Source organism: Martes martes, assembly GCF_963455335.1.
Source record: "Martes martes genome assembly, chromosome: 18".
Taxonomy (NCBI): domain Eukaryota; kingdom Metazoa; phylum Chordata; class Mammalia; order Carnivora; family Mustelidae; genus Martes; species Martes martes.
Genome location: NC_137906.1, coordinates 37799613 through 37817980, shown reverse-complemented (window position 1 = coordinate 37817980; position 18368 = coordinate 37799613). Strand labels below are relative to the sequence as shown.

The following is an 18368-nucleotide window of genomic DNA, read 5'->3' as shown; positions in this document are numbered from 1 at the left end:
ATGTAATCTTCACCCAAGCCTTCCAGTGGGCTCGCTCCCCACTCCAGCCCTCCGCCGCCCCATCTATGAGAACTGAATGTTGGCAGCAATCCATCCCAGTCACCAAACACCCCAGCACCCACAGAGCACAGGGGAGGCTGGGGACTTACTTCCCCTTCCCATGCCATATCAAGAAAGCCACTGGGCTTTTGCAAGGTGCGTCTTAGACCCTTGTCCCCAAGTCCTACGCCAGACGGGCCATGGCTGACCAAGGGGCAGTATCAGGACCACAGGGGCAATAAGGGGTGTCCCTTATATGGCTCCATGCTGCTGTGGGGTGGGCGGGGAGAGCTCCCCTCTTACAGAGAGTCCTGCCCTCTCTGCTTCTGGCAAGGAGCCCCTGAGTGTTTCTCAGGTTGGATATGCCTAGCTGCCCCCTCCACCTACACAGGCTGCCCTCCCATCCCCCGGCCGGCCGGCTGACCTCCTCCAGGCAGGGAAGGAGAGGCTTTCTCCAGAGCGGAGTCCAGCTCACTCCCCTCAGCCTGGTGACTTCCAGCCTCAGTTTCCCCATGTGTACGACAGGGGCGACGACGGCATCTCCTTCCAGTAGGGGTTTTAGAGGGCTCAGAGAATTCTTGGACAGCCGGTGCTTGGCACAGGATAGTGTTGGACGCCTGCTCACCGCCCCCCGCCGCGTCGGGTATGCGTCCCACCCCACTGTACAGCGCCCCGGCGCGGTCGGTAGCGGTCCGGGCCTCGGTTTCCCCGGCCCCCCCGCGCTCGCCCCGCGCTCGCCCCGCGCTCGCCCCGCCCGCCGCGGGTGGGCTCGGCCGCCAGGTAGGCCGGGCGGGGGCGCTCGCCGGGCGCTGCAGCTGGGGGCCGTCTGCGCGCCGCGGGGCGGGCGCACAATAGCCGCCATTGTCTGGGCCCGGCCGGCGGGGCGGGCGCGGCGGGCGGGGGCCGGGCCCCGGGGGGCCAGCGCGGCCCACCCTCGGGGTGACCCCCCGCCCCGCGGGGAGGCCGGCCGGGGTCCCGCGCCCGCCCTGCCGCCCCGGTGGTCCCCGCGCCGCCCCGCTTCCTCCCGCTCCCTGGGCTCTAATTAGTTCCTTTCGCAGCTGGAGTAGCGGCGCGGCGCCCGGCAGCGCGACCACCTCGGCGCCGCCTCCCCGCCCGCCCGCCTGCGGCGAGGGGTCGCGCCCGGCCGCGGGCTCCGCTGCCGCTTCCGAAGCTCGCCTGCCCCCTAGGAGCCCCGCGCGGCACCCTTCCGGGCGGCCCTCGCCTGCTCTGGGAAACGGGACGCCCGAGGGTCCTCCCTCCTGCCCGCCTGGGTGTCGGGAGCGTCGAATCCGGTGACGGGCCTGCCGCCTTCTCTTCTGAGCCTCCGAGGCCCAGGAGAGTGCCACCCTGGCTGTCGCCGTCCCCCCTTCACCCAGCCGCGGAACAAAGAGCAGAGCCCGGGTTTAGAAATGGCTTCTGCAAGCTTGGGGGTGGGGCGTGGAAGGAGACACCTTGACGTTGGCCAAGGTCAGGACAGGAGAGAGGTCATAGGGGGTCTTCCCATTGGTGTGGGGCCACCTTCTGGAGGACAGTTCTGGGTGGGGCCAGGCTGGGGTTGGGAGATGCTGAGAGCAGCGGGCTTTGGGGCTGGATTCTTCCTCCTTTCCTAAAGGGGTGGGGGTAGCTGGGTCTCTGGACTGGGTTCTGGGTTCTTTGTGGGAATGAATCCCTACTTCTTTGGGCAGAACCCAGGGACAGGAAGTGTGTATGTGTTGGGGGGGGGTTCTCTGGGGACTGGGCCTGCTGATTAAGGGGGGTGTTGGAGTCCCCACTCCCACCTGGGTACTGTGCCTACCCCTCATGGCAAACAGGCTCCTCTTGGAGTGGGGGGGGGCGCTCCCTAGTTGTATGTTGAGGCATGTCTCCTGCAGGTCTTAAGAGCAAGATGACCCAGGGTCTAGGGCTCCTCCCTGGACCCCTTCTGGCCTGGGGCGGAGGGCAGTAGGGCATATGCCAAAGGATGCTACCTGGGCAGGGTTGCCAAAGCATCAGTTTGAATTCCCAGTTTCCAGACCATCCAGCACGCATGGTCCCCTCCTCTGGAAGGTCCAGTTGGGGGTGGAGGCTGGAGGCTGTGGGGAGGCCTGTGGCCCTAGGCCAGCTGAGGGACCAGGCCACCAGCCCTTCCTGGCTCCTGAATTCTTAATCAGCATAAATATTTACTTCCTTCCTCCCCTCCCAGGCTCCCAGCGCAGAGGAGCTTCGGGGAGGTTGGACTGGGCCTGTGTCTAAAAATAAACAGGTGGAGGGACAGGCAGACAGACAGACATAACTGGGGGAGGGGGGTCAGGCAGAGGGCAGCTCCCTGCCCAGCCAGAGGAGAGTGGAAGGGGCCCAGGTCCATCCATCACTGTCACCCACCCACCTGCCTGCCTTGGGTCTGGAGCTCCTAAAGGACAGGGTGGCAGCCTGATCCCAGCCCCACTTGCCTCACTGGGAGCCCCTGGCCCATGCTCGGCCTGTGGGGCGGATCCAAACAGATCTGACTGGTCCCACCTGATGCGGTTTAACTGGGACAAGTCAGGTCACAGACTGGGTCCCACAACCAAGAGTGGCTGCCTCTCCTTGGGCTCCGATATTTAGCCGTGTGCTGGTAGGGTCTTGGGATGTCCTCGAAGCAGAGGGTCCTAACTGAGGTAGGGGACTGCCTTGTTCCCTGTGTGCCTGGAGGGTCTTGGCAGAAGGAGAGCTTGTAAAGGGAGATGGATGGGCCAGGACTTGGGACCAGAGAAAATTGTCCAGAGTTGCTGAGGTGCATGGCCTGGAGGAAAGATGAGTGGGGACATGCGGGCTGTCCTCCTCCTCTGGGCTCCGTGAAGCACACACGTGGGCAACTCTGGTTCCCAGAGAGAGAGAGAGGCGCATGTGCGCACACGTACACACACACAAACACACACACGCACAGCTGAAACGTATGGTCATGTGCCATGTGGTGGTTACGGGGGTGTTCTGTATTAAATTATGAAAACGAGGATTTGGTGAATGATGTGGAGTATCTCATAGTGTTGGCTTGTTCGATAGATTTTCGAGGTGTAATCACCCCAATTAGCAATTAGCTAATGCAAGGACACACTTCAACCCTGGAAAGGTTGCCCCTGGAAAAAGTTGGAGGTTGGAATAGAATTGACCTTGTTCTTGGGTCATCTGAATGTGAAGAAAATCACACCACTGAGAATTTCTAAGAAACTGTGAAAATATCAGCGTGAGAACTTATAATAAAAGAATATCATCACACCCCCCCCCCCCCGCCAAAATGATGGATGTATGTATCTTATTAACCACCAGACCGAGCTGGTCTACTTCCCTCCAACCCTGTCCAGGGCTGGCCTGGCTGGGCCACAGTCCCCAGCTGCCCCCTGGTGGCGACCCAGAGTCCTCAGGCTCCCCGTGCCTAGGGGCATCTTTCTTCCGGAACTTACCTGGGAGGCAAGGCCCCTGTCTGCACCCCCATCGCTTGGGCCAGGCTCTGCATGGCTCACCTGAGACAAGCTCTCAGCCTCCTTCCCTTGCAGGTGACCACAGCTGCCTGGGAGGCCTCCCACGGTGAGCACTTGGCGATCAGTAGCGGAGAGCCACTAACAGTGACCTTGGAAGACGCTCGTCGCTCTTCTGGTTTGGTTCTGGGTCCTCAGGCTCAAACCAGGCATGTGATCCCGAGCACAACTTCCCACTTTGTCAGAAATGACCTTTGGGACTTGGCTGACCAGTTCCCAGAAGATCTGGCCTTGAAGCTGCTTTGCCGCTTCTTAGCTCTGTGACCTGAGGCAGTGTCTCTAAAATTCAGTTTCATGGCAAAATGGACTCTCTTGAGCTTTGCCTCTAGAAAAGACTTGAGGGCAGTGGACATAAAAGCTCTCAGTAGGTGGTTGGTGCTCCTGTGTCCCGGGGCCAGAGCCCCTCAGGGTCCCCCTACCCAGGGAGACGGTGGTCGCGCTGCCGCACAGCCATGCCTTCCTCCCCTGGTGGCTTCTGTGGGTGCAGCCCGAGAAGCCTGAGATCACAGTGTCACAGTACTCCTGTCCTCCCCCAGGTTCCTGCCTGAATCCCAGCTTGGGCGCGCCCTGCTGCCTGCAGCCACCTCCGACCCAGCACCCCATCACCATGCACTCCTTGGACGAGCCGCTCGACCTGAAGCTGAGCATCACCAAGCTCCGGGCGGCGAGAGAAAAGCGGGAGAGGACGCTGAGTGTGGTCCGGCACCGAGCTCTGCACAGGGAGCTTGGCTTGGTGGATGACAGCCCCACCCCGGGCTCTCCGGGCTCCCCGCCCTCAGGTACAGAACCCCTGGCAGGGCAGGGGGTCTCCAGCCCTGACAGAGCCGTGGCAATGGGAAGAACGTCCAAGGTGTGTCCCCCAGGATGTAAGCAAGCCCCTCGCGGCTCTCAGCTTAGAGCCAGAGCTCTGTCCATTTATCCTCCCAGCAGTTTGTCTCTGGAGGTGACACTGTCCCCGGGGGGAGGCAACTGACCTGCCCAGTTCATGAAGCTGGCACAGCAGAGCCAGGATTCAAACTAGGCCTCGGGGAGGACATGGAGGAGCTGGTAAGGGGGAGCAGGGGATACCAAGGCCCTGTGACCCAACTCCTGGGCTTTGAGGCGGCGTGGCTGGTCAGTCAGGTCCGTGCAGATTGGGGACGAAGCCCAGACAAGTGCTTCTCAGGGGTGCTTGGGGCTCAGGACTTCCACTCTCCCTGCCCGGGACCCACCTGACAACCAGACCCACCACGTCTGAGCTAGAAGGCTCTGGAAGCAACCTGGCCCAAACCTCTCTTACAGAAGGGCGCAGGGAGGCAGGAAGGGGCCCAGGAGAAGTCAGAAACGTCCCCAGCTGGCAGGGTGACAGCAGGCCAGGAGCCTGGCTTCAAGCTCCTGTTCAGTGGGTACTTCCCACTCACGGGCTTACCCGGCGGCTGAGCTCTCCTGGTGGCGAAGGCCACACTCTCAGCTGCGCAGGCTGCTGCTCAGATGCTTGGGGTCCCAGGGTGGTCTGGCGGTGTGGCTGGTATCTGCTTCCAGGGTCACGGTGGGGGATTCGGAGACTCCCGGTCTAGCACCCCTGAAGAGTGCTTCTCCCTTAGGCTTCCTGCTGAACCCCAAGTTCCCCGAGAAGGTAGAGGGACGCTTTTCCGCGGCCCCTCTGGTGGACCTCAGCTTGTCGCCGCCATCCGGGCTGGACTCTCCCAATGGCAGCAGCTCGCTGTCCCCTGACCGCCAGGGCAACGGGGACCTGCCTGCAGTGCCTGCTGCCCCGGTAAGGAGGGCGTGAGGGTTCTAGAAGAGGTGTACTGGTCTCCTGGAAAGGACCACAAACTGGGTGACTTAGAACAACAGAAATGTATTATTCTGTCACAGTTCTGGAAGCTAAAGTCTGAAATCAAGGTATTGACAGGGCTGTGCTCCCTCCGAAGGCTCTGGGCAAGAATCTTTCCTTGCTTCTTTACAGCTTCTGGTGGCTCCCGGTGTCCCCTGCCTTGTAGCTGTGTCATTCCAATCTCTGCCTCTGGGGCCACTTCGCCTTCTTCCTCTGTTGTGTATCTCTGAGTTCAAATCTCCCTTTCTCTCATGAAGACACCCGTCACTGGATTTAGTTCTCCCCAATCCAGTATGACCTTTTTTTTTTTTCTCTTTTTGAGAGGGAGAGAGAAAAAGAGAGTAGCAGGGGTGGGGGGTAGAGAGAGAGGGAGAGAGAATGGGGGTGGGGGACAGAGGGAGAGGGAGAGAGGGAATCTTAATAAGCAGCCTCTAGGCCCAGTGCGGAGCCCAAGCTGGATTTGATCTCACAATCCTGAGATCATGACCTGAGTTGAAATCAAGAGTCAGATGCTTAACCGACTGAGTCACCCCAGCGCCCCCAGTATGACTTCTTAACTTGATGGCATCTACAGACACCCTATTTCCAACTAGGTTCATAGCCACAGGTACAGGGGGTTGGAACTAGGACAACTCAACCTGCCACAGAAGGAGACAGAGGGGGTGTGGGCCTGCCGGCCCAGCAGGGAGCACTAGCCCGCTCTGCCTTCCCCCTGCCCCCCAGGACTTCCAGTCACTGCGTTACCTGGATGGCGTCCCCGGTTCCGTCCCCGGCTCCTTCCAGTTCTTCCTGCCTCTGGGCTCCGGGGGGGCCCTGCACCTGCCTGCTTCCTCCTTCCTTACCGCCCCCAAGGACAAGTGCCTCTCACCAGAGCTCCCCCTGCCCAAACAGCTGGTGTGTCGCTGGGCCAAGGTGAGTGGGGGGCCAGGAAGATGGGGGCCGGGGCTGGGGTGGGCGGCCCCACGCAGACTCAGAACCCTCCCCGGCCCCGCAGTGTAACCAGCTCTTTGAGCTCCTCCAAGACCTAGTGGATCACGTCAACGACTACCACGTCAAGCCCGAGAAGGACGCAGGGTACTGCTGCCACTGGGAGGGCTGTGCCCGCCATGGCCGAGGCTTCAATGCCAGGTGAGGGGAAGCGACGGGGGGGGCGGCTGGCGGGGAGCGGGAGGGGGGCTTAGGTGTCCCGCGAGCGGCGTCGAGCTCCCCTATGCCGTCCCTGGAGCAGGTACAAGATGCTCATCCACATCCGCACACACACCAACGAGAAGCCACACCGCTGCCCGACCTGCAGCAAGAGCTTCTCCCGCCTCGAGAATCTGAAGATCCACAACCGCTCGCACACAGGTGAGCGGCCGGGACGGGGCCCAGGCGGGCCGTGGCGGGAAGCCTCTCCGGGGACGCGATCCCTGGATCCATCTTCCTGTGTGGCCCCGGCACCCTTGTCAGTGTGACCATCTGCTGGGTGCCGCCCACTAGGCGGTGCTCACTCCGGCCCCCGGTGGGGTCAGCGCTGGCGACAGAGCCACACACCTAATTTTAAACATCCTAATCGCCAAAAAATGAAAGAAGTCCTAATTGCTGCATTAAAGAAAGGACAAAGGAATAGGTGAGATGAATTTTAACGAAATTCCTTGAATCAGATGTCGTTCCAATTTTAGTATATGTGCTGCCGAAGCGAGCACTCCTTGAATCAGATGTATTAAAAAGCCAGCAGTGAGACACTGGAGTTAATTCTGTACAAAGTCTGGAAGCACAGTCTGGCGTGCACCCTTCCCCTCACACAGCACATCTCGCTGCGGGCCAGCCGCACGTCAGGGGCGCCCCTCCTGGAGCAGCTACCAGACATGGGGTCAGTCTGGAGGCATCCAGCGTACGGGGCATGCTGCAGGGCTCACTGTGGCCCGCCCCCAAGTAGAGTCTTCGGCAGCATCTCAGCAGATCTGCGGTCCTGCCTGTCGAAGTGGTCACTGTCATCCCCAATTTGAAGCGCAGGATTGAGGCCAAAGGCACGCAGATAGGCCACAGCAGAGCGGGGGGTGATCAGGCCAGCTCCTCCATGGCCGTGCCCTGCCGTCTGCCCCTGGGATCAGATCTCGTGCCAGTACTGGAGACACCGCCCCTCCCATCGGACAGTCGGTGCTCTCGGGGGGATCGCAGCCTAGGGTGAGGGGCCTAGGGCTGCCCCGCGTGCGCAGAGGCCCCTCATGCCCACCCGCCCCGCCCCGCAGGTGAGAAGCCCTATGTCTGCCCCTACGAGGGCTGCAACAAGCGCTACTCCAACTCCAGTGACCGCTTCAAGCACACGCGCACCCACTATGTGGACAAGCCCTACTACTGCAAGATGCCCGGCTGCCACAAGCGCTACACGGACCCCAGCTCGCTGCGCAAGCACATCAAGGCCCACGGCCACTTCGTGTCCGCCGAGCAGCAAGAGCTCCTGCAACTGCGCCCGCCCCCCAAACCACCACTGCCCACCCCCGACGGCAGCCCCTACGTCAGCGGAGCCCAGATCATCATCCCCAACCCTGCTGCCCTCTTCGGAGGCCCCGGCCTGCCCGGCCTGCCCCTGCCCCTGGCCCCCGGCCCCCTTGACCTCAGTGCCCTAGCCTGTGGCAATGGCGGGGGTGGGGGGGGGCCGGGCGGCTTGGGCCCTGGGCTGCCGGGCCCTGTCTTGCCCCTCAATCTGGCTAAGAACCCGCTGTTGCCCTCACCCTTTGGGGCTGGTGGACTGGGCCTGCCTGTGGTCTCCCTCCTCGCCGGCTCCGCTGGCGGCAAGGCCGAGGGGGAGAAGGGGCGTGGGGCAATGCCAGCCAGGTCTCTGGGCACGGAGGGCCGCAAGACGCCCCTGGAGAGGACTGAGAGCAGCCGCTCCCGGCCAAGCCCTGACGGACTCCCCCTGCTGCCAGGCACTGTGCTGGACCTGTCCACAGGCGTCAGCTCGGCAGCCAGCAGCCCGGAGGCACTCGCCCCTGGTTGGGTGGTCATTCCACCGGGCTCTGTGCTGCTCAAGCCAGCCGTGGTGAACTGAACCCGCCTGCTGGACGGCTACCCTCAGCCCGCCTAGCAGCTCCCGACCCTGCCCCTGACGAACGGAAACTTTTCTGCGAAATAGCAATAATGTCCTCCTGCCCCCGGGGCCTGGTGGCTGGGTCCCCCAGGCAGACCCAGCCCCAGACAAGCTGGGCAGCAAGGATGGTGCTAGAAGGTCATTGGTGGTGTCCCAGGCTCCGGAACAGGGGCTGGTGCTGCCAGCCAGGGTGAGCCGTGCTCCTGGGTGCTAAGGCCTCGCTCACCTCCGGCCCTCCCCCTGCCCTGTCCTCCATTTAGCCCTCAGTCTCCCAGGCTCCCCCCTCCCCCGTGCCTCCCTCATCCAGTCGCCAGCCTGGGCACGTCATCCTCCCTCTCTGCCTTGCCCACCTGCCAGCCGTGTCCCCATCCTGCCTAGCCTCCCTGGGCCCCTGTTCTGGGGGCTTCTTGGACCCCTTTCCCTCTGGCCCACCCTCCAGAGGGAGAGCAAGACAGACGCAGGCAAAGCCACAGGAAGAAGCCACCTTATCCCTATGACAAGGCGCCTCCAAGCTCAGAGAGGGAGGCCCGCTCTGCCAGCTGCCCCTCACTACTAGCCCGTCCAAAAATAGCCAGCACTACCTGAGGCTCGGCCCCTTCCCTGGGCTGGATGCTCTCCAAAGTGAGGGGACTGCTGACCACTCACCTGCCCCTTCACTGCTGGGCCTCCTCCCTCTACTTTCAGGGAGCCCTGGGAGCGTGGGCAGTGGAGCCCTGAGCGAGGAAGGGAGATGCCAGGACGCTGGGCCCTAGCTTGGCTCAGGGAACAGGTGGGGCAGGGCTTGGCTTGGGGCAAGCCACTCTGCACAAGGGACTGTGGAGGTTTGCAGGGTGTCAGGAGGTGGGAGGCTGGCCAGGGACAACCCCAAGCTGGGACACTGCTCCCATTTTGGGGGTGTCAAGTCACAGCCAAGCACATAGGGGAGGTAGGGCTCCAGGCCAGTGCTGGGCCTGGGATCTTTCTGGGCTTGGGGGTGGAGAAGCAAACAAGGATGGCCTTGGGAACGCCCAAGCCCTCTGCCTGGGAAGGGGAAGCTAGAGGAAGGAGCCTGGATTTATGACATGGTTGTGTCCGTTGGCTATTTCCCAGAGCCTCTGTCCTAGAGGTGTCCCCACCCCTGCCCACCACCTCCCCCGTGGCACAGGCGGGAATAAGCTAAGGATGCTGGTGCTCCATGTGCCCCACAGCCCACTGCCTGATCCCACCAGGCCTCGGGGCCCTGGCAGATGCTTCCCCTCGCCCTGAGCCCTCGCTGCTCCCTCCCTGGAGGTGGCCTGGTGCTGCCTGGGAGGCGCTGGCCCAGCAGCCAGGACTCCTGGCCCCTTAGCCACATGACCAAGCACTCCGTTTCCCTTGCTGTAGAACTGGAGGCTGCGGGCCAGCAGGGGTTGCTCAGCAGCCCTGCAGACTCTACCCTCTCCGGGACTGCCCTTCTGTCCTAGGGGGTGCCCTAACACGGCCTGGCAGTGCTGGCTCCGCCCCTTGAAGGGGCTGTGAGCAGAACAGGAGGGAGCTGGTCTCCTTCCTTCAGGCCCCACCCAGGACCCAGGCCTTAAGTCCCCAGCTGGGGGCCAGGGCTCTGAGACTCAAGCCCAGGGAGCAGAGGAACAGGGCACTGGAAGGTGACGTTAGCTCAGCATGTGACTTGGTGATAGACCAGGCTCGAAAGGGCTGGTGTACGTGTTGTTGTTGTGGGTTTGTTGTTGCACATTCCAGGATATCAGTATTTTAACAGGTTCTAAGTGCCTTTCTATCGTAGCTTATGTTTTTCCTCCTCTTGGCTCCATTGCTGTTAGCATAGAGTTTAAAAAAAAAAGAGATAAGCTAATGACTATAACAATATATTCCTCCATGTGAGAGGAAGTTTATAAAGAAACAATAAAAGTGAGTTGCAAAGATGTTTCTGTCTTGGCTGTGCCACGCGTGGAGCCTCCCTGCTCGAGAACTCCGACCAACCGTCTTATGCCTGGCCTGGGTCTCCCACCCCCCAGCATCCAGCACCCAGAGACCCCATGCCAGGGCTTCCTTCAAACCCTGAAGCTGCCACTACTGCCAGGTCTGCTGCTGGGAGCTGGGAGGGGGCAAGTGCTGAGGGAGCAGAGAGGGAAGATTCTGGGTAAGTATCATGGGTTCAGGTCCTCACCCTGCTACTACCTGCTGTGACTTTGGTGAGCGCCTTCGTTCTGGGGGAGAGACAACTCCCTGGCCTTGGTCCAATGAGAGTCTGGTGAAGGCTTCGCTTTCCTGGCGGCACTGGAACATTCCACCCAGATTCCAGAGATGCTAGCATGAAACCCTGCTCAGGGAGAGGTGGCCTGTGGCAGAGCCGGGGGTGCAGGGCTCTGTACCTCGTGGGAAGGAGGAGGGAGACCTGAGGACACTGATGCTGCAGGAAGGGCCTGGCACCGGGAGGGCAGGACTGGCTGGAATCTGGATGTGTGCATTGAGAAATGCAGAAAGGACATTTATTACCAAACCATAAATTAAAGGAGGTGGGCAGGGTGCAGTGGGACGAGCTGAGCGGTCACGTTTTAGGCATCTGTTCCTTCTCTCTGTTCTCCTGGGCCTGGATCCTGAGCTCCTCCTGCAGGCGCTCCCAGGCTCGGACCACCTGGGGAGGGAATTAGAACCAGGCAGGACAGTGAGTGGGATGGGCCGCTGCCCTTCCCAGGCCCTGCACAGCAGCTGGCATGTCTAAGCTAACAGCTTGGGAAACACAAGTGCTTCCTTTATCAGTGCCCAGCACTCCCATGGGGACAGGGACCAGGCACACTCTGCTGTCTATCAGCTAGTGGTCCTGTTCCCTCAAAGCCATGGCTGCTGGGAGGGACACTGTCCAGGTGACACAGGGCCCAGGCAATTCAGCCCAAGTGGCTAGGCCCCATGGAGCTGAGGCAGCTGGAGGGAATGGCAGTTTAGGGGGTACTCCCTGAGGCTGGGGCACCAAGGAAGGGCCCGGCACAACTTCCTGCCTGCCAAGTTCTGAACTGCCTAGAAATGAGGGGCCCCAGTGAGAAGAGGCCCCCTTGCATGCCCTCCTCCCAGCATCAAAGAGCACTCACCTTGGACTGCAGGTAGAAGGAGCCACCCACGGACTTATCGTTCACCTTGAATAGGTGTTCGTAGTTCTGCAGAGGAGGGGAGACGGTGAGAGGGTGTGCGGTCTCGGGGTTACAGAGGCAGGGGAAGCTAGGAAATGACAAAGAAGGAAAGCCAGAGGGTTCAACCCTGACACCCCATGTGTCCCCCCTGCAACCCCGGAAGCCACTGTCACTGCTAGGGGACAGAGAAGTGGACAGGTGCCCATGGGGGGAAGGAGTTCTGTGCCACTGCCTGCTTTGGGCCTAAAAATGGAGTGACAAGCAGCTCCCACAACTTGGGAGTCCAAGCTGGCTGCAGCCACAGCCTCCACACTCGCCTCTTTCTGCCGGGCCACCTTCACTCCTCCTGATCCTGGTGGACCGACCCCTCAGCCCGCCATTCTGGTCTGCCCAGACAAGACCCGTCTCCGAGCCAGCCTGGTAGTCTCACCTTCTGGATCTCCTCAGGGCTCAGCTTGGAGACATTGAGAATCTGCTGGGCCTCCTGGAGGCTGAGGCCCGACAGGTTAGAGGCAGCTGCAGACTGGTGTCCAGCACGTCCTCGTGCATCAGCTGCCGCCCGGCTGGCTGTGTGGACACACTGGTGAGCGCTCAGCCCTCAGAGGCCCGAAGGTTCCCTTGGGCCTTCCACGTAGGCAGCGCAGCCTGCCAGTTGGCATGGGAGAAGACACGCGCAGGGACGGGGTACATCCCCTCTCCAGGAGTGGATTTTTGGGGAGGGTTGGGTGGAGAGTCTATGAAGTGAAGACAGACTGAGCCCACTGGAGGACAGGGGCAGGTTCTGGTCCCCAACCCTAGTACTCGGTGCCAACCAAGACCATGAGATGGCCCTGTCCCTCTCCTCTCCCCTAACCCCTCACCCCAAGTGACAGCAAGTTGGGGAGCTTTAGGCTACAATGGGAAGCAGGATGAAGTTGTAGGTAGGAAGAGGTAATAACAGCTCAGGTGAGACCTGGCCGCCCACCAGTTACCTAGACTGCAAAGCAAGTGGCTCAGGTGACCTTTTCCGTTTCAGTGACCCTATAATCAGGAGCCACCAAACTTTTTCTTAAGGGGTCAAAGAATAAACGTTTTAGGCTTTGCAGAGCAATTAGAGTCTGTGTTGCAATTACGTGACTTTGCCTTGTAAGCAACCAAAGGGTAGGGCTATGTTCCAGTAAAACTGTTTACAAAAACAGGTGGCCAGGTGAGCCAGCTTGCCACCTCCTGCCTCCATGTTCATGTCAACCAAGTTTCCCTTTCTTTTTTTTTAAGATTTTATTTATTTTTATTTATTTAACAGACAAAGATCACAAGTAGGCAGAAAGGCAGGCAGAGAGAGAGGAGGAAGCAGGCTCCCCATGGAGCAGAGAGCCCAATGCAGGGCTCGATCCCAGGACCCTGAGATCACGACCCGAGCCGAAGGCAGAGGCTTTAACCCACTGAGCCACCCAACTGCCCCCCAAGTTTCCCTTTCATGAGAATGTCCCAAAGTCCAATGATGTCCCCCACCCCCGAGAAATGCCCCAGGTTGCCGAGGGTCCCTGCATTCACTGTGGGCCCGTGGTGAGTGGCCACAGATGGGAAAATGTGACCTGGGCAGGAGCCGCCAGCCCCACTCCGAGCCTTACCTGCAAACTCCTGCCGCAGCGCTCGTGCAAAGGCCCTGCCCACCACCTGCGCCCCCATCACAATGATCTGGGCCAGGTACTTGGCCTGTGGACAAAGCAGGTACCTGGTTAGCAGGCTGCATTCTAGAGATGGGACCTTGGAAGAGACTACCGAGTGACAAGGTCTCGGAGGTGATGAAGCACAGAGCAGCAGCCACAGGCGACTAGTTCCAAATACCCTGAAGAAAAGCCTCTGCTCTGGGTGGTTCAGGTGCTCACCGGACAGACGGCTGGGGGTGAACCTGAGGGAGTCCCCAGGGACAGACAGGAACCGCCTCCCCCACAACGGCCTTCACACAGGAGGGGAGGAGCTGAGGTGATGGGGCTGCAGGGCCCAGAGGCTGCGCCCAGACCATTAACTCGCCTGCTCGTCCCTTCTGAGCTCCTGAGACTGGCAGCTCCCGTCTCTGTTCAGTCAGCGGGGAAACTCAGAGAGCCTGGAGCCACCTCAGTTCCCAAGACTAGTCACCACCCTTCCAGTCAACACAACAAAAGTGAACCAGACTCTCCACCTTCAAGCAGCAAAAAGCCCACTGGGGGCGGAGACACTGAGACAAAGATACGGAGAGCCAGCTGCGGAGGGAGAACAGGACTGGCCACCAGCTCCTCCACCGGTGCAAGCCCGTGCAGAGTCCACTAAGCTCTGCTGAGCACCCGGCCTACGAGGATCCACGGAAGCCAGCCATGCCCTCAGAGCTCCTGCACACTGACCCGCCCAATGGGGAAGCATCTACATTGGCGCAGCACTGTTTTCTAACCCGGCACAGAAGAGTCTCATGAACCATAACCAGGAGGACAGAAAGGCAATGGAAGAAAGCCTCAAGATGAGATGGAAACTCAGGCACAAGATATTTCTCCTGGGCTGGATTTTGAGGGCAGATGGAATCACAATGGGAGTATCGGGGCTTTCTAGGCAGTGGGACCAGGGCGAGCCCAACAGGAGAAAGTGTAAAGGTTGTCCTGGGAGCAGCCCAGAGCACAGCGGACGTGTAAGGTCATTAGAGGTTAAGGCTAAAAAGATGGCTGAGATAGGAAATGGTACAGACTGAGTGAGAAAAGAGATTACATACAAACAGCACATGTGGAAATGGCCCTGTGTGTGCGATGGCACAAAGCAGGGTGCGCGGAGGACCCAGAGAGCACTCGCTGCAGGTCGACACTGCTCATGGGCACCCTCCCGTGGTTTCCCTTTCTCTTCTTTGTACTCGTCTGTCGTCAGATGTTGTCACTCAACAGGTATCAACCGAGCCTGGGTGCCAGTCACCGTATTCTACTTACTGTGCTATTCAACCCCAAAATTCAAGACACCAAGGCACAGAGAGGTTTAATGATCAGCCTGAGGACATGGCTAGTCCTCAAGGGGAAGGTGGGTAGGAAATCCCAAACTGGCGCTGTTTGCCGTGGCATCTCCAGGCTGCCCACCCCACACAGGATCCTGCAGGGAGTGCAACTGAGCAACCTGACCAGGACCAAGAACCCAACCCGAAGGCCAAAGAGGGGCTCATCAGATTCCAGTGGAATCCAGACTCCCGAACTGGCCTGGTTTGGCTTCCAATGAACCTGCCCTTATGGGTGGAGTGGGATGTTGGTTCTGGGACGTTAGCAGTAATTAATAAATGGAAGTGGGTTTGGATTTCACAACTAAGTAGAAATTTCCTAAGCCCTGTATTTCACACCAGAAAGCAAAGCTCAGTGAGGACTCTTTAGTGATCAAAGGGAGGGGGTAGGGCCGCAGCCAGCTGTGCTGTGGGTGGCAAGACAAACACGGGGCACACTGCAGGTTGGGAAGTTGCCTAACGTCTCCCTCCATGCCCAAAGCCCCTCCCGAGTGGGAGAGGAGGTTCCTGGATGGACAGCGGGTTCTGTCTGGGGCATGGAGAGGGTGACAGGCCCGTAGGTGACTTCAGAGGGTTCCCTCGGCCTGCACACCCTTCAGGCCTCAGACCATCCATTCATCTGCTGTCACATGCCCGAGGGCAGCCCCACCACTCTGGACAGTACTGCCCACTGACTTCGCAAGCCTAGAGCAGTGGCTGCTGCTCAGTAATGAACGTTGAAAAGGTACTACTGAGAAGGTAGAGGGGCAGCTCCCCAGCCGAAACCGCAGGCTTCAGACCACTGCGGCCCTGTCACTCCCACTGCCGGAGCACCATGGCTACACAGTGGGCTCGGGGAGCCTGCGGTTTCAGAGGCCATCCCGGCTGGCTAAGCGGGCTGCCTGGCTGGCCCTCTGAGGCCTCTCCAGGGGAGGAAGTGTGGCGTGGGGTCATACAGGTAACCTCTGGGATCACCTGAGTGCAAATTCCAGCTGTGTGCCCGACACAAACTCTCGGGTTCCCTCAGCCTGCTTCCTCCCCTGTGAAATGGGCCCAACAATAGGGCTGTCAGGGATTCGATTAGATAATGCTTGTAAAGTGTCTGGCACAGAACCTGATGATATAGTAGGTGCTCAATAAATGTTGCTTTTCATCTATTACACTTCTTTGTTTCACAAAACTTAACAAAGGTCAGACACTATGGAGTAACAGCTTTTCCCAATGAGGCAACTCATTTGACATATCCGCTGATTCCTCAGGAGAGAAGGCTGCAAAAAAACCAGGCTATGTGCCAAGGGCAGTGAGAAGCAGTGTGGAAGAGGAGGAAGAAGGCTGCTTTGGAGCTATAACCTGGACTCCTGGCTTGTTTTCTTGTTAGCTGTGTGGCCCTGGGCAAATTACTCAACCACTCGGAACCTCAGTTTTCTCATCTGCAAATTGGGGAAATACTTTCCTCGCAGGAGGACTGCAAGGTCCTCAGGACGCAATCCACGTAAAACCAACCAGGCAGTCAGTGGCAGGTTCAAAGCAGCCCAACCTTAACCATCGCTTCTGGACGAGACCCTGCTTGTCTAGAGATCATCCACTCATTCAGTACCCAGCGCCAGCTGCGGATCAGCCATGCTCAGAGTTCTGCTAGTGACAAGGAGTGAGGAAGACTGCCACTGGCTGAGGCCTCTCCTAGAAAGTCCCAAAACATCCCATAGTCCACTGACACTTGGGCCTGAAGACCCTGGACAAGAACAACCAGCTGACACGGCATCCAACTCAGGACAAGAGCAGAAGAGCACAGGCAAGCACTGGGGGACATTCGGGAACGTGGCTTATCTCATGTTAAGGGCATCAAGAAAGGGATCTGGCTTTCAGAAAGACCCAGGTGCAATGTTCCCTTCAAAGCCCAGTTCCAGGCTCTTGGGCCGGTGGGCAGAGAATGCCACAGAGCCTAACCTCCTTCTCAAGGATGCACTGAGATAGGAGGGGGGCTTTGTTCACCCAGAGCCCCTGCAAACAGCCTCTGGCATCACAACTAGGCAGGAGAACAGTCAGGACCATGGTATGCCTGGGGCCCCCACCTACGGCTGGCATGGCAGCCTGACTGGCATTTGTATGAATATGACAACCAGCTCACCATTGGGAAAAACTCTATGCCCCCAGACAGGGTTTCCAAATTCCTGTTCCTACCGCTCCCTCTGCTGGAGGGCTTCTGCCACACAACTCTCCACAGCCACTGCCTACAAATTCAGTCCACTTCTTAGGCAGGCATTCTCAGCTCTAACTACAAACATCTTCTCTGGTTTTCTCTCCCCTCACCTCTCTCTGCCCTGCAGCGATACCATCTACTTTTAAATCAGCTCTTACTATTTTTACCCTGATGTCTCCCAATTCACACACAAGTCACTCTTCTCAAATATTCAGCGATGTTAGTGTATTCACAAACTCTGTAAATACACTAAAAAGTACAGAGTGTCGGGGCACCTCGGTGGCTCAGTGGGTTAAAGCCTCTGCCGTCGGCTCAGGTCATGATCTCAGGGTCCTGGGATGGTGCCCCGCATCGCATCGGGCTCTCTGCTCAGAGGGGAGCCTGCCTCCTCCCTTCTCTCTGCCTGCATCTCTGCCTACTTGTGATCTCTGTCAAATAAATAAATAAAATCTTTAAAAAAAAAAAAAAAGGTACAGAGTGTCACTAGTTCCAGAACATTTTTATCACCCCCCCCAACACTATACCCATTAACCTTGAATGTCCTCCCTACTACTCTCTTACTGTCAAAACCCAACATCCTTCAAGATGGTACCACTCCCCACCCCAGTGAAACTGTCTCAGAACACTATCTTATCCTATTACCACGCTGTCATATTTTACAGACTTGCCCAATTCTTCCTTTAGGATACAAACTCCTTGAGAGCAACATTTGATCTGGCTCTTGAGGGTGGCTCAGTGACACGCAGGAATGCATGACAGGGACCCGGTTCAAGGCTTCATTGTAGGTCCTTAAAAACACGGCAGTGACCAGGTCAACACTCGTCTCTGACACCCCTGGATGAAATGACCCCGGAGCAATCAAACTCCCCAGCATTCAGGGTCCTTCTCAGTGAAAAGAGGACAAGGACTGTACGAATTTCATAAGCATTAATGAGAGAACCCACATAAAGCCTCAGCTCAGGGCCTGGCACCTGCAAGCTCTTACAGCATCCTTACTACTGGTTAAGAAGTGGCTCCCCAAACCGACTGCTTCAATCACCTGGGGGGACTTCTAAAACCTCCGTGGACAGAACTAAGGACACTGCATTTTTAAAGGGTCCCCAGGTGACCTGTCGCAGCCAGTCCGGCCCAGGTCTCTGGACCGGCTCCGGGTGCCAATGGTACCGCAGACACGCTCAGCTTTCGGTGTCGCGGGACCTGGTCAGGCCCCAGGTATGCTACTTCCTTGGCAAAGTCTCGGAGCCCGTTTCGTCCGCTTTCAAACTGGAACAGTAACAGGACGATACCACCAACTGGCTGCGGGCCTGCGCAGGGACTCCCGGTCCAGGTCCCCGCGCGGGGGCTGTGCGCACATGGCGACCGCCTCTGCTGGGCATTTTCAGGCCGGCCAGGCCCGCCCTGCCTTCTGTGGCCCCGGGGCCGCCAGAGCCCGCCGCAGTTCTCCCGGTGCGACGCCCCCGGACCCCGTTTCCCGCCGGGCACGTAGGGGGCGCGCCCCGCCCGCAGCCCGGCCGGAGCTCGCCGCCCCGGCCCCAGCCCCGAAACGGCCTCCCTTCCCGCCCAGTAAGGCCCTACCCTGGGCTCACCATGGTGGCCGCTCCGCCTCGGAGTCGCGGGCTCCGGCTTCCTAGCCCCACGGCTCCAACTCAAGGGCGGCCGGCGGGTCAGAGGTCAAGGGAGAGA

General features: G+C 59.2%; 2 protein-coding genes across 2 annotated transcripts; one reads left to right on the top strand and one right to left on the bottom strand.

Annotated features, from left to right (window-relative positions):
* Nucleotides 1-4140: 4140 nt before the first annotated feature.
* On the top strand, nucleotides 4141-8380 carry GLIS2 (GLIS family zinc finger 2; the record flags this gene model as incomplete). The annotated part of the gene is made up of 6 exons (XM_080830953.1): nucleotides 4141-4312; nucleotides 5117-5289; nucleotides 6073-6261; nucleotides 6344-6477; nucleotides 6578-6696; nucleotides 7581-8380. The coding sequence occupies 6 exons, from the start codon at nucleotides 4141-4143 to the stop codon at nucleotides 8378-8380; spliced, it is 1587 nt and encodes a 528-aa protein (XP_080687079.1).
* Nucleotides 8381-10858: 2478 nt separating this feature from the next.
* Nucleotides 10859-18368, bottom strand: PAM16 (presequence translocase associated motor 16). Its single transcript, XM_080830952.1, has 5 exons — nucleotides 18272-18368; nucleotides 13131-13215; nucleotides 11951-12087; nucleotides 11482-11547; nucleotides 10859-11030 (listed from the first exon to the last, which is right to left on the bottom strand). Exons 1-5 carry the CDS (start codon nucleotides 18272-18274, stop codon nucleotides 10944-10946), a joined length of 378 nt encoding a protein of 125 aa, XP_080687078.1. The 5' UTR covers nucleotides 18275-18368; the 3' UTR covers nucleotides 10859-10943.

What these genes read in the sequence shown, in the direction of transcription:
- PAM16 (XM_080830952.1), bottom strand. An exon ending in GCTGCGGCAGGAGTTTGCAG is followed by an intron (nt 12,088 to 13,130) that starts GTAAGGCTCGGA and finishes GTGTCCACACAG; the next exon opens with CCAGCCGGGCGGCAGCTGAT. An exon ending in GCCCTGAGGAGATCCAGAAG is followed by an intron (nt 11,548 to 11,950) that starts GTGAGACTACCA and finishes CCTCCTCTGCAG; the next exon opens with AACTACGAACACCTATTCAA.